This window comes from Borostomias antarcticus (assembly GCF_949987555.1).
Source record: "Borostomias antarcticus genome assembly, chromosome: 14".
NCBI lineage: Eukaryota > Metazoa > Chordata > Actinopteri > Stomiiformes > Stomiidae > Borostomias > Borostomias antarcticus.
In genome coordinates, this window is record NC_140247.1 from 25926201 (window position 1) to 25938784 (window position 12584).

Sequence of the window (12584 nt, forward strand, 5' to 3'; positions counted from 1 at the left end):
TTTTATTGTTGTTATTGTTATACATAGGGGTATGTTTTATTGTAATTCTGTCCTGTTGTTTGTAACTTAGTGTAACGAGTGCTGAATGATTGTGAACAGGTCACACTTGAAAATGAGTCCTCTGAACTCAACGTGTTTTTTTTTAGTTTTTTTTTATTATTATTATTATTATTATTTTTTTTTTTACCTGTATAAATAAAGGTTGAATAAAATAAAATAAAAAATACATGGCGCGTCTTGATAAGAGGAAAATAATGGAGAAAGGTTGATATTGCTCTCTCTCTATCTCTCTCAGGATATTTGGCAACCAAAATATTATTTGACTGTATTTCTTCGTCTTATCCATGTTTACCAGCTGCAGAACACATTGAAGGACACGTGGTCATTTTGAATATTTAATTTTGAGCCAAAGACAGAAAAGAGTCACAAGCCACGTTGTTTTTGAGAGGTCTTCCAGTCTGATATGTGACAAATGATACAGTACAGGTACGTGAATTAGAACTCCCAAGGTAGAGCGACCCCTAGTGGTCTGGAGGCAGGGGGAAGGGGGATGACAAAAACAGAAATAGGTACTAACAGTAGTTCACTGAGCCACAGCAGTGTGGTATCAGATCATCTCTACAGAAGTATTATCAGTATCGGTCACATCATAATGATAAAAAATGATGGCAACTTCCCCCCCCCCCCAACAATAATCAGGAAATTTTGAGTCAGAAAAATATTCAAGATGAATCATTCCACAGATCTGTCATTGATGAGCAATATTCATGTTTTGTGGCTTGCTCTGAGGATTTCTGAACGTCCCTTTGTGATGTTGCGACTATCATGTTAAGAACATACCATATTATTATAAATAATACCTGTTGTGTACATTAAACAACAATACCTATGACCTCAAACAAAGTTAATATTCACCTAAACGAGTTAATAAATAACATTTGTATAACTATGTATAACTAGATGACCTCTCTTAAGGCTTCAGTTAGAAGGATATACAGTAGTGATCACATGAACACATACCACAGGAATGAAAGCAGACAACAACGGGTCACATCAAGCCGGTGGGTGAACAGGAAGCAGTACAGAATTTAGTTTCATGACGATAACATGGAAATGACTGCCAGGCACATTCTGTCAGAGAGAATTAGTACAGGATTTTCCCGCTTGGTTGCGCTACCGTCGGATTCTTCCATTCAAGTCACAGCTGGGCATTATTAAAACAGGAAGGGGGGCCGTTGCAGTCGGGCCCTAGACCCTCCTCACAGTACAGTACGAAGCCCCTCCCCCTCAACAGGGGCAGTTGCTCTTCACGTCTTGAGCGTCCTGCGAGAGCCTGACCCTGCCGTCCTCCCTCTCCACATCCCGGTGGAGCAGGGACTTCTGGGCCTTAAGGCGGCACGCCAGGCACATGAAGATGGAGTCCACGTTCTGGCTCTCCTTGGGGTCTTTCGCCGACGTCTCGAACAGCAGCATGCCGTGGGCGTCGGCGAACTTGAGGGCGGTGTTGGAAGGCACCTGGATCTGATCGGTCAGATCACACTTGTTGCCCACCAGGACACGGGGCACCGCCGGGGAGACCCGGTGGCCGTTGCACTCCTGGATCCACGTCTTCAAGTTCTGGAAGGAGGCCATCTTGGTGACATCGTAAACGAAGACCACAGCGTGGACGTTGCGGTAGTAGTGTTCCACCATGCTCTTCCTGAATCGCTCCTGACCTGCGGTGTCCCACACCTGCACCTGATGGGGGAAATAGAATAGAAATAGAATTCATAGAACAGACAGTGATGTCCAGGACAACTACACATGCATCAAATTGTGTCCATTATGAGGGAATATGTTCTAATTCTTAAACAATGCACAATGAGAGATAAACACAGACCATGTCTAGAAACAACAAGTGGCAACTAGCCATTATATTCTCTGGACTTTAGTTGAATCATGTATTTAACACGATGGTGGAAATTCAATTTTTTTAAGAGCCTAGGCATCTCTTTCCTAGCCTTGTAGGACTATCGTGTTATCGTAAGCTCACATTCTGTCGCTCCACAGATCAGGCTGCCAACTCTCCCATTTAAATGTCTGGGTGTTGCCTGCAGTATGGTCTTGAGGTCACCGGTGGGGTGAAGAGTGAATACATGTGATCCCCAGCAAAACCCTTGAATTCAGTTATCTGCTGTCTTTTCAATAAAGTCATGCCCACCAAATAGAAATGCTGATCCACACCAAACTGCAGCATCAACATCTCCTCAAGAGCAGCCATGTTGTTCTGATTTTTGAGAGGAGAGAGGATGCTGATTGGTGCGATACAGCTGGAATCGATACATTTGACATGGGAGAGTTGGCAGACTGATCTGTGGAGAGAAACTGAATGTGAGCTCCCAAGATCAGGATGGTCTCACGATGTCAGGTCTTTATACACTGTATGTCAACAAGCTGCGGGGAGGGGGCTTGGGCAGAGGTGGGCCCTCAGAGTAGTCTAGGGCATGACTACACACTGACAGTATGACTACACACTGACTACACACTGACAGTATGACTACACACTGGAAATGATCATGTAGGAAACATGGATAGTGAGCTTTGTTGTTGTGTATTTAAAACAGTGTTGCACATGTGAAGAGTTAATTAGCATCTGAACATGAATGTCATATTGCACAGAACATGCTTGATCTTCTGTGGATGAATATCCAGGAGAAGCCGAATATATATATATATATATATATATATATATATATAAGAATTGATCTGGAATCTGTATTATATGCATAGTGGTGACTCCTAATGCAGTCTAGATCATGAAAGATAGTCGGGGGGCATTTAGAGGTTGTAGTCTCATTTCAGTAACCCCCTCAATGCATGTAGCCTACAGTTGAACTGAGGATAATATGGAATAATACCCAATACAGCAACAGTATCGCGTTATAAAAGACACGTTATGTCCACAAGAGCAAAAGGGTACCCATCATGGTTTGTTTACTGACCAGGGTTGGGCTAAGCAGCATCGAGCACCAATCTGATGCACAAAATCTCAAGAAAAACCGGCCTTGTCACGATCGCTCTTACCTTTATCTTCTCTCCCTGGATCTCCACGGCTTTCTCTCGGAAATCCACCCCGATGGTCGCCTCGGTCTTCTCGGGGAAGCTCCCCCCGGTGAAGCGGAATGTCAGACAGGTCTTCCCCACATTTGAATCCCCGATTACAATAATTTTAAATATTCTAGTTTGGACACTCAAATCTAAGGATGTGCTGAGGTCCATGGATGATGTGAGGTTCGCATTTCTCCAGTTTCTTGATCCAACGTTGCCTCCCTCATTCTCAAGAGATTCATTTGCCATATTACGCAGAAGTGCTGTACCCAGCTGTGCAGGACGGCTCTTGGATGGGGTGAGGCACAATAGCGACCCCCTCACCAGCAGCCTGCACCCTTCCGAGAAAAAGGGAGACATTTATCGTAAGCCCATTTCCAATTGAAGCATATTAAAGGCTCAGTGTGAGCTAATACATCAGTAATTGTGATTCCGCAAAATAGAGAATCATCCAGGAACGTATGAAAAAGACCTAAAACAAATGAGGGGCTACCAATTGATAATGTCACTGGTTTGTTAAATTAATTCTGCTGATCAATAAGTCATATTCTAAATTATATAACTCAAAATGGTGATACAACAGTTCTTGTAAGGTAAACTATAACCAGCCTCTCCTTAACAAGAGCATTGTTTGCACAGGCCTATCTAGGCCTAATATATATATTAGATTTTTAATTAAATAAATAAAAATGTCACTCACCCTATTAAACATTTGCCTGAAAAGAGCTGTTAGAGCTAGCTGCTGGGTGTCCATTTTGATTAGCTCTTTGAAACAATTCTAACATTTGTGTCTCACAAAGCTTCCTTCTACTCTCAGTGAAAAGCTTGTTTGTTCCAAGTGGTCTGCATGAAATCTGAACGCATGCCTTGACTGAGATCTGCACCGCAGCTACAGCCTACAGAGTTGATCAGAGTCAGAGAGCACGCATAGCTACAGTCTAGTTGATCAGAGTCAGAGAGCTCACATACTACAGTCAGAGTTTATCAGAGTCAGAGCACACATAGCTACAGTCAGAGTTGATCAGAGTCAGAGAGCTCACATACTACAGTCAGAGTTTATCAGAGTCAGAGCACACATAGCTACAGTCAGAGTTGATCAGAGTCAGAGAGCACACACAGCTACAGCCTACAGAGTTGATCAGTCAGAGAGCACGCATAGCTACAGTCTAGTTGATCAGAGTCAGCGCACACATATCTACAGTCAGAGTTGATCAGAGTCAGAGAGCTCACATAGCTACAGTCTAGTTGATCAGAGTCAGAGAGCTCACATACTACAGCCTACAGAGTTGATCAGAGTCAGAGAGCTCACATACTACAGCCTACAGAGTTGATCAGAGTCAGAGAGCTCACATACTACAGCCTACAGAGTTGATCAGAGTCAGAGAGCTCACATACTACAGCCTACAGAGTGGATCAGAGTCAGAGAGCACGCATACTACAGTCTAGTTGATCAGAGTCAGAGCTCACACACCTACAGAAGGGATTCACATTTATTCTTGTGTGAAGAATGTGAGGGGTAAGCACCTGTAAGATGAACAGTATACTAAAAGCACACACGTGTGGTTTACTAGACACGGAGGAAGCCTACTCCAGGACAAGTGTGCACTTTCAATTGACACTCAACTGAGAATGCTGAAGAAGTGTTCTTGGCTTAATCTGTGTTTGGGAAACCAGCTCCATAAAGTTTAACCAACATTGTGAGTTCAGTCACCGGTACGGAATATACGATATTTACATACAATTATCTTTATAAATAAAAAGCAAAGAGAACAATTCTCAAGGTACACTAGTTCATTTGAGAGGTTTCTTCAAAAAGGTAAAAAAAAAAAAAAGGCTCAATATTTTTGTGAATAATCAAAGCTGAACGTTCGGTCCACACCTCTACATTATAATAATAGTGTTCACTTTTACTGCCTCTAATATGCACATGATTGACACAGTAACATAATGCAATGTAGACCTACATATGGTGGTGTTCTTTTTATACTGTAAGTAGAACAGGTCGTACATTCCATTCAGATATCATTCTTTGAGACTGATTAAATCAATCATTTAATCAGATCACCTGTACATATGTGGCTTTAAAGTCTGTTCCCAGCGCATTCTTAGCGTTGCATTTGTAAATCCCTGAGTTCATGAGTCCTGGGTCCTGAATGACCAGACTGCCCTCCTCTGTCATGTGGACGCCCCCCTGCACTGTGAAGCGGTTGTTGGGCACCAGGGTGGTACGTCCCGGCAGAGTCCAGGTTATATCAGGTTTTGGTATTCCTGCAGCCACACAGTTCAGAGTCACTGGCGACCCCCGGTTGACCCTGGTGATCGAGGTGGGTGCACTGGTGATTCTAGGAGGATATACCATCACTGCTACCGGGTATGACAAAGTGGAAGAGCCAAATGTGTTAGTGGCTTTGCAGACGTAGGTCCCCCTGTCGAACGTGGCGATCTCTTTGAGCTGGAGCGTGCCATTGGCTAGAAATGTCACTCGTCCAATCACCTGGGGCTTGTCTAGCACCAGGCCGCTCGGGAGCGTCCATGTAATGGCGGCCTGCGGCCAGCTGTCCACGGTGCACGGCAGGCTGAGTCTGTGGCCGTAGGTGATCTTCATGCCCCCTGTTATGCCGCGAATGACAGGCTTCCTCCCGGCATCCAGAGCGTAACGCTTCTCGACGAGCCCCGCCACATTTTTGGCCAGACAACGGTAGACGCCCTTGTCGGTCGCCGTGGGCTGGGAGATACGCAGAGTTCCATTCCCCGGGTGGTGGGTGAATCGTCGGAGTCTGGCTCCTGGAATGAGGGCAGTGCCGTTGGGCAGGATCCAAACAAACTCTGGGTGTGGCTTACCACGGGCGGGGCACTCCAGCATGACGTCGCCGCCCTCCTGCTTGATGGGCAGGATCTCGATGTTCGGCGCGGCGAAGCTCGGCTTCTCGGCCAGCGACGCCACCTCGAGCTCGACGGCGAGGCTCGCCTCCCCCAGGCGGTTCTTGGCCAGACAGACGTACCGTCCCTCGTCGCTCTTCCTCAGGCCCCTCAGCTCCAGGCTGCCGTTCTTGTGGACCTGGAAGCGTCCGCCCAAGTAGGGGCTGAGCAGAGAGAGGCCGTAGGGCGTGGTCCAGGTGACGTGCGGCTCGGGCTTGCCCTCCGCTCCGCAGTCCAGCAGGGTGGTCTGGTAAGAAACGGCCAGGATCTTCACGCCGCTCCGGCCGCCCTGCCCGTTGATGTATGGCTCTCTGGCCTCCGCCTCCAGCTTCATGTTCTTCATGTCGTCTCCAACCGAGTTCCTGGCGATACACGTGTATTTCCCCTGGTCAGCCGCAGTCACCCTCTTAATCACCAGAGTCCCGTCAGCCAGAACCTGGTGTTTGGCCGAGTAGGCGGCGATAACGTCGTTGTTGGGCGAGAGCCACACGATGCTCGGAGGAGGCTCTCCGGTCGCCTGGCACGCCAGGGAGGCGGACTCCCCCAGTCTGGCGGTGAGTGACAGCTGGGCCTTGGTGATCCTCGGGGCCTGTGGCCCCACCTTAACGCTGACCTTCCTCTCATCCTCCCCCAGCTGGTTCTTGGCGTAGCAGGTGTAGTCCCCTTCGTCCTTCTTCCCCATCTGCTGGAGCAGCAGCGTCCCGTTGCCGAAGATGATGTAGCGGCGCGAGCGCGAGCCGCTATCGTCGGATTGGAGGGCATTGTTGATGACGGTGCCGTCCGGCAGGCTCCAGGTCACCTCCGGGTCGGGGAGGCCCGAGGCCACGCAGTCCACCTGGAAGTTCTCCCCGTAGGTGACCCTCTTCTGGGTGGTGCCCAGGTGCTCGATCCTGGGCGGAGTCATGAGGACCTCCACCTGGAAGAGCTCCATGTCTTCTCCGTTGGGCCGCTGGAACATGCACAGGTAGCTGCCTCGGTCCAGCTCGGTCAGACGCAGGATCCGCAGGGTCCCGTTGGGAAACGCAGTCGTGGGTCTCTCCGGACTGAGTGAGAAGAGAAAAGACGCATGTTAAAAGTCAACTCAGCCACTTTGTGCCAAACACAAATATTTCAACAATAGATTTTGTGAGGAAAGTCAGGAATGTTTCTATTAATTTCCCAACTGAAGATGTATCCAATCATATTTTGGATCATGAGAAATACTGTATAGAAAAGAGGCTACTGAATTACACTTGCTTCACGGTTCATAGTCTTCCATGTAGTGTGGAATGTACCACTGTACATCCATGTGCTTTGCCCACTGCTGAATGCTGTATCTGCTTGCCTTATCTTATTTACCCCTGAGGAGGAAGTAATTGGGTTTGCTGGTCAAAGGCCGTGCTAACTGACCATGTGGATATTCTCAGTGTCAGTAGCCTATATTGTCTTTTAACGGCTTGAAGCGCCAGGGTTTCTAACCCTAAAATTGCATGTTGACACGAATTACACTGATTGCTCTTGATTGAACCTCCCTGAAAAGCTGTGTTGGGGGGTTGGAATTTATTCTTTGAGATCATGGAGGAGAGGAGACAGTGATCAGAAATGTGGCTTAGGATGGCTTCTCTGAATTTCACAGTAAAAGATTTGACCTGTCTTAGATAGGCATCAATATGTATAAATTGTATTGTTATATTTATTTATATTGTAATTATGTCAAATTACAATCGAGTATCATATTCTTCAAAGGACAATCAATTAGGTTGTCATAATCAGCATTATTAGTCTTTATCAGCATGCTATATGCAAATGAATAAAGGTGAAAGTGCAGTACTTAAGCAATAAACCACGAGAGGCCGTGTGTTATAGTGATTTTATAACAGCTAGGGGGCGTTGTTAGGCACGACGCGAAGCGGAGTAAAACCCCCCTAGCTGTTATAAAATCACTATAACACACGGCCTCGTGGTTTATTGTTTTTATACAACAGTTACTACAGCTATTAGTGTAAAATAAACACACAGCAATGTAAAATATTAACATTTATTCAAAACGAAGCATCATTCCCTCAATTCCGCCGAGCAAAATAGTTCCCCTAACAAATGGGTTGCCAAGCAACAACTACAATGCATTGGATCAAATGGGAGGCGCATTAATACTGAAAATGGAATGATATGCGGTCCCAGGTGTATGTTACAAAGTATTTTAACACGGCTTCCAGCCAATCAGAATCAAGAACCAGAACTAACCGTTGTATAGTGTATCTTGTTTACCTGTATCGATGCTCCAGCAGTGTTCTAGACGGAAGCTGCCAGAACGTTCCTCTGGGAGAACCTCTGGACTCAGGACAGTGGAGATAGACGGTGGAACCGTACATGGCTGTCACCGCGTGCCGCTGGGAGGGGTGTGTCACCGCGTGCCGCTGGGAGGGGGAGGAGGACAGGGGGGGCTGCCTTGGGCCAGGGGGGTCCTGCCTCACCTCCAGACTCAGCGTTCTCCGAGCCACGCCCACGGCGTTGGTGGCAGAACACTCGTACCGCCCGGCGTCGGCCGGCGAGACGTTCCGGATATAGAGCGTCCCGTTGGGAAACACGAAGAGGCGGCGTCCGAGGAACTGGGAGGGTTTGACGTTCACCCCCGCAGGGAGCGTCCACTTTACCACGGGGGCGGGTTCTCCCTTCGCTGAGCAGTGCACATACACGCTCCGCCCCGGGTGTATGGCGACGCTCTCCAGCCCCCCCTCATTGATGCTGGGTGGCAGGGCGGCTACGTGGACGTGATAGGTCACCGTGTCCGCCCCCGCCGCGTTACTGGCGATGCACTTGTAGTCTCCTTTGCTGGAGAAGTTAGCCGACCGGATGCTCAGGGTCCCGTTCGGGAGGAGCGAGGCCCTCTGCTGGTCCGAAGCCCCGCCTACATCTCGCACGAACATCCTGTCGGGGAGGATCCAGGAGATCTGGGCGGGGGGCTTTCCGGAGGCGAGGCAATCCAGACTGATCGGCTTCCCCAAGTAGACAGGCACCTCCGTGGAGAGCGGGGCGATGATCTTAGGGGGCTGGGTCAGCACAGCCAGGGTGAGGACCATACGGTCCGACCCAAATCTGTTTTGGGCCGTGCAGAGGTACTGACCCCTGTCCTGCAGCTGGACGTTCTTAATCACAAAGGTCCCATTCTTCAGGACCTCGAACCTCGGCCCGTGTTTGGTGCTGGCTGGGATGGTCGCGCCTGTCGGGAGAGGGATTGGAAGAGAGGGAAGAAAAAAGCTGATTAGTCTCATGTCATAAACGTTAATTCTGTGAACCCCTCGGGGGAGGCCCTGTCTGGGACTTCCTGATCCAGCATGAAACACTATCCATATGTGGGTTTAACACTCATGCACACATGAAAAACAAGTAGAATGAAGAGCTGAAAATAATATAATTTATTTCCAGAGCAAAATCATGGTAGTGTAGTAAAGCTCCAGTCCGCTGGTGCCTGAGAGAACAATGAATGCTTTTATTACACAGTAGATGCATACTGCAACCCTCTCTTTGTCGATTGACTTTAATTCGAGCCCTGTACGGTAGTTTGTTTGTTAGTTTGTTTGTTGTCACCAGGGCCAGTGTCTCCTAATGGCGGAGTAAACAAATGCCTAGGGCCTCCGACCTCGCAAAACCTTTTTTAGTTTGAAGCTATAAAAAGTATTAACATTGTCATTGGATACAGTAAGTGCCAGTAATCATAAAACCCAGATTTCCATGAGGTCCCCCCTCCCCCCGCAATAGATTGATCTGATTGGCTGAGGCCCCAACCTACTGTAATGTGATACTCAAGTGCATAATTGTTGCTGATGATAGTCTTAACTGATGGCCTTACGTTACGTGACGACGGAATGATAGTGCCTCAGTCTTTATTGCTTGATGGTGGGTAGGGTTTATTTCAAAAGGGGGCCTCCACAGAAAATCATGCCTAGGGCCTCCTAAAAGTCTAGATGTCACACATGTACAGTACCAGAGCGCACCTCTCAGCGCTCGCCCTACCTGTAGAGACCTTGGTCCAGGAGAGGGCAGGCAGAGGATCGCCCGAGGCCTCACAGGGCAGGAACACATCGCTCTCGGCCAAGGCAGACACGCTGACGGTGTTCACCGTGGTGATCCGGGGCTTCGCGCCGTTACCCATCAGTCCCGGGAGCGGCGGCGGTGGCGCCGTGCCCTGCCTGGGAAGCGGGCCCCAGCGGCTGTGAGAGTGCAGTCTGGGGACGGAGGAGGAAGTGATGGCGGGAGCGGGCCTGAGGAGGTGAGTGAGGGCGGTGGGTGTGGCCGGGAGGCGGGGTCGGGGTCGGGGGGTAGGGCGGAAGGCCCCGGGTCTGGGCGTGACTTGCTTTCCCAGCTGGGCGATGCGGTCGAGCTGCGCCTGCCTGTATCTTGTCCTGAGCCTTGAGAGAAGGAGGAGGTCTCGTGTCCGGCCGCCAGGGGGGCTCTGCGGGGTCAGGGGGACGGGGGCCACGGCGGGGGTGCCCGCTGGACCGGAGATGAAAGCCGTGGGTCTGACAGTTTCCGCGGTGATTTCTGGTCGATTGGTGACCCCTGACCCCTGAGGGGGGACAGGCCGGGGTCGGTGTGTAGCGGCAGGAAACGGAGCTGATACCTGAATCCGTGACCCCCCAGGGTTGCGGAGGGAGGGCCTCTGGAAGGTGGGGTAGGGGTGGCGTGGAGGATCAGTGGTCTGACCCCTTCTCTGGTTGTGTTGGTGGATCCAGGGGTGAACTGGGAGGGGCCTAGGGAAACTAGGACTCCCAGGCTGTGGTTTAAAGCTATACTCCACCTTCTTTCTCTGCCTGTCATTGTCTGCGGGTGCTTGTCTCTGACTGTCCTCCTGTGAATCACTACCTTTCCCCGTCGAGGTCCTTGAACTTGTATCATCATCATGTGTTTGTTTAGGAGGGGGAGGATGGTGAACACGAAGAACAGAAGTCTTTGGCTTCTCTGCTACCCTTTCTGACACGCCCGGTTTAGTCAGGACAGGTGTTGCCAAAGTAATGTGTGAAGGTAGTGGTTCGACGTTGATATCATAGTTAATATTAGGGGACGGCTTCGCTGTGGCCAGCTGTGGGCTTGTCTGTCTGACTATATCCTCTTCAACTGAACCGTCTCTGTCTTGCTCATCTATGTACACCTCAGGTGACTCAGGCCCGATGTTAGGTTTTAGTGTGGGAGTCAACTTAGGTCTGGAATGTTGCCTAGTGGAGGAGGCAGACACCCCAGTCTCCTTCCCTACTGTTGATATAGACTTGGTGTAAATTCTATTGGGTTTCTCTGTTGTATGGATAGGCTCACTGTACTCAACCGGCTCCTTCTCTCTGGAATGATCAGTTGAAAGAGTGGGTAGAGGTTCTTTGGTTTTGTCCGCCATTTTAGAATTGGTCCTGTCTAATTCTGCAGGACTGCGATCCTTCTCGGTTGTTTCTGTTGCTGCTGCTGTTGTTGTTGTTGTTGTGGCTTGTGGGATGGTCGTCTGTGGCTTGTGTGATGAGGGGAAGGGGGGATTTAGAGGACGGACTCGTTTCAGTGGGGGTCTTCCACGTCTGTATGGGGGTCTGCGCCTGTTTGTCCGACCGGGATTGATTTTCGAGGTCACTCTCCCCTCCCCCGGATGCCTGTCCTCTGTCTGGATGACTGGTGGCCGGGGAGCTTGAGTTACAGTTGTTTCCACTTTACTGTTGCTTTTGGTGGGTAGTTTACTTGTCGTGGTAGTGTCTCTAATTGTGGTTCTTTCATGTGTTGTTTCAGGTGATGAAGTGGTTGTGGTAGTAGTAGTAGTAGTAGTAGTAGTAGTAGTAGTAGTAGTAGTAGTACTTGCAGTTGTAGTTGTAGGAGTAGTAGTAGCAATAGTCTTAGCCGTCATGGTAGTTGCTGTTTTAGTGATAGGCACAGTTAGCGGTGGTGCAGTGGGCAGTGCTGTGGGAGCGTTAGCGTTAGCTTTAGCCAGTATCTCAGCCCATCGGTTCGGGTTCAGCTTCTTCACAGACGTATTAGGTTTCCTTTTATTATCCTTCACCCTCTTCCCTTTCATTCCAGGACGTATACTGCCCCCGTGATTCCTCTGCTGTCCGAACCTCTTCGAAGGAGACTGCGTGGAATGGGGGCGTTTAATTTCCTGGAACCCTGACCCTTCCTCTTCTTCCTCACTCACCAGTAGGAGGTCTTCTCCTCTCCTCGTCTCCACGTCACTCTTCCTCTCCGCCTCAGCGCCTCCCGTGACGACCAGCAGGTGAGAGAGCACGTCCACCCCGTACAGGTTTGAGGCCACGCAGCTGTACTCACCCGCGTCCTCCTGGCCCACCTCCCTGACCACCAGGGTGCCGTCGGAGGTCACGGACGCCCTCCCCGTCTGCTGGGAGGGCAGGAGGGCGTGATGGTTGGGTAGGTACCAGCCGGTGAAGCTGGGCAGGGTGGAGGTGACGAAGCAGGGGAGGGACAGGGACCCCCCGCTCTCCACGGTCATCTTCTTCCCGTTGAGGGCGCTCGGGCTGAGGAGGCGCTCCTTGACGGTCAGCCTGACAGGCACCACGTCCACGCCGGCCCGAGTGCGCACCAAACAGTGGTACAGCCCGGAGTCGGACAGG

General features: G+C 49.8%; 2 protein-coding genes across 2 annotated transcripts in view; both read right to left on the minus strand.

Moving 5' to 3' along the window:
- Positions 1–1287: 1287 nt before the first annotated feature.
- On the minus strand, positions 1288–3336 carry rab33a (RAB33A, member RAS oncogene family; the record flags this gene model as incomplete). Its single annotated transcript, XM_084449160.1, has 2 exons — positions 1288–1737; positions 3064–3336. 2 exons carry the CDS (start codon positions 3334–3336, stop codon positions 1288–1290), a joined length of 723 nt encoding a protein of 240 aa, XP_084305286.1.
- Positions 3337–5143: 1807 nt separating this feature from the next.
- LOC311317598 (matrix-remodeling-associated protein 5) overlaps positions 5144–12584 on the minus strand; it is a gene marked incomplete at both ends in the record, with an annotated part of 13163 nt that continues 5722 nt past the window's right edge. Inside the window, 5 exons of the mRNA XM_084448671.1 lie at positions 5144–7049; positions 8254–9205; positions 10000–10725; positions 11404–11634; positions 11815–12584. The exon at positions 11815–12584 is cut by the window's right edge and continues 934 nt beyond it. Of these exons, the coding sequence (XP_084304797.1) occupies positions 5144–7049; positions 8254–9205; positions 10000–10725; positions 11404–11634; positions 11815–12584 (4585 nt within the window). The remainder of the gene's footprint in view (positions 7050–8253; positions 9206–9999; positions 10726–11403; positions 11635–11814) is intronic.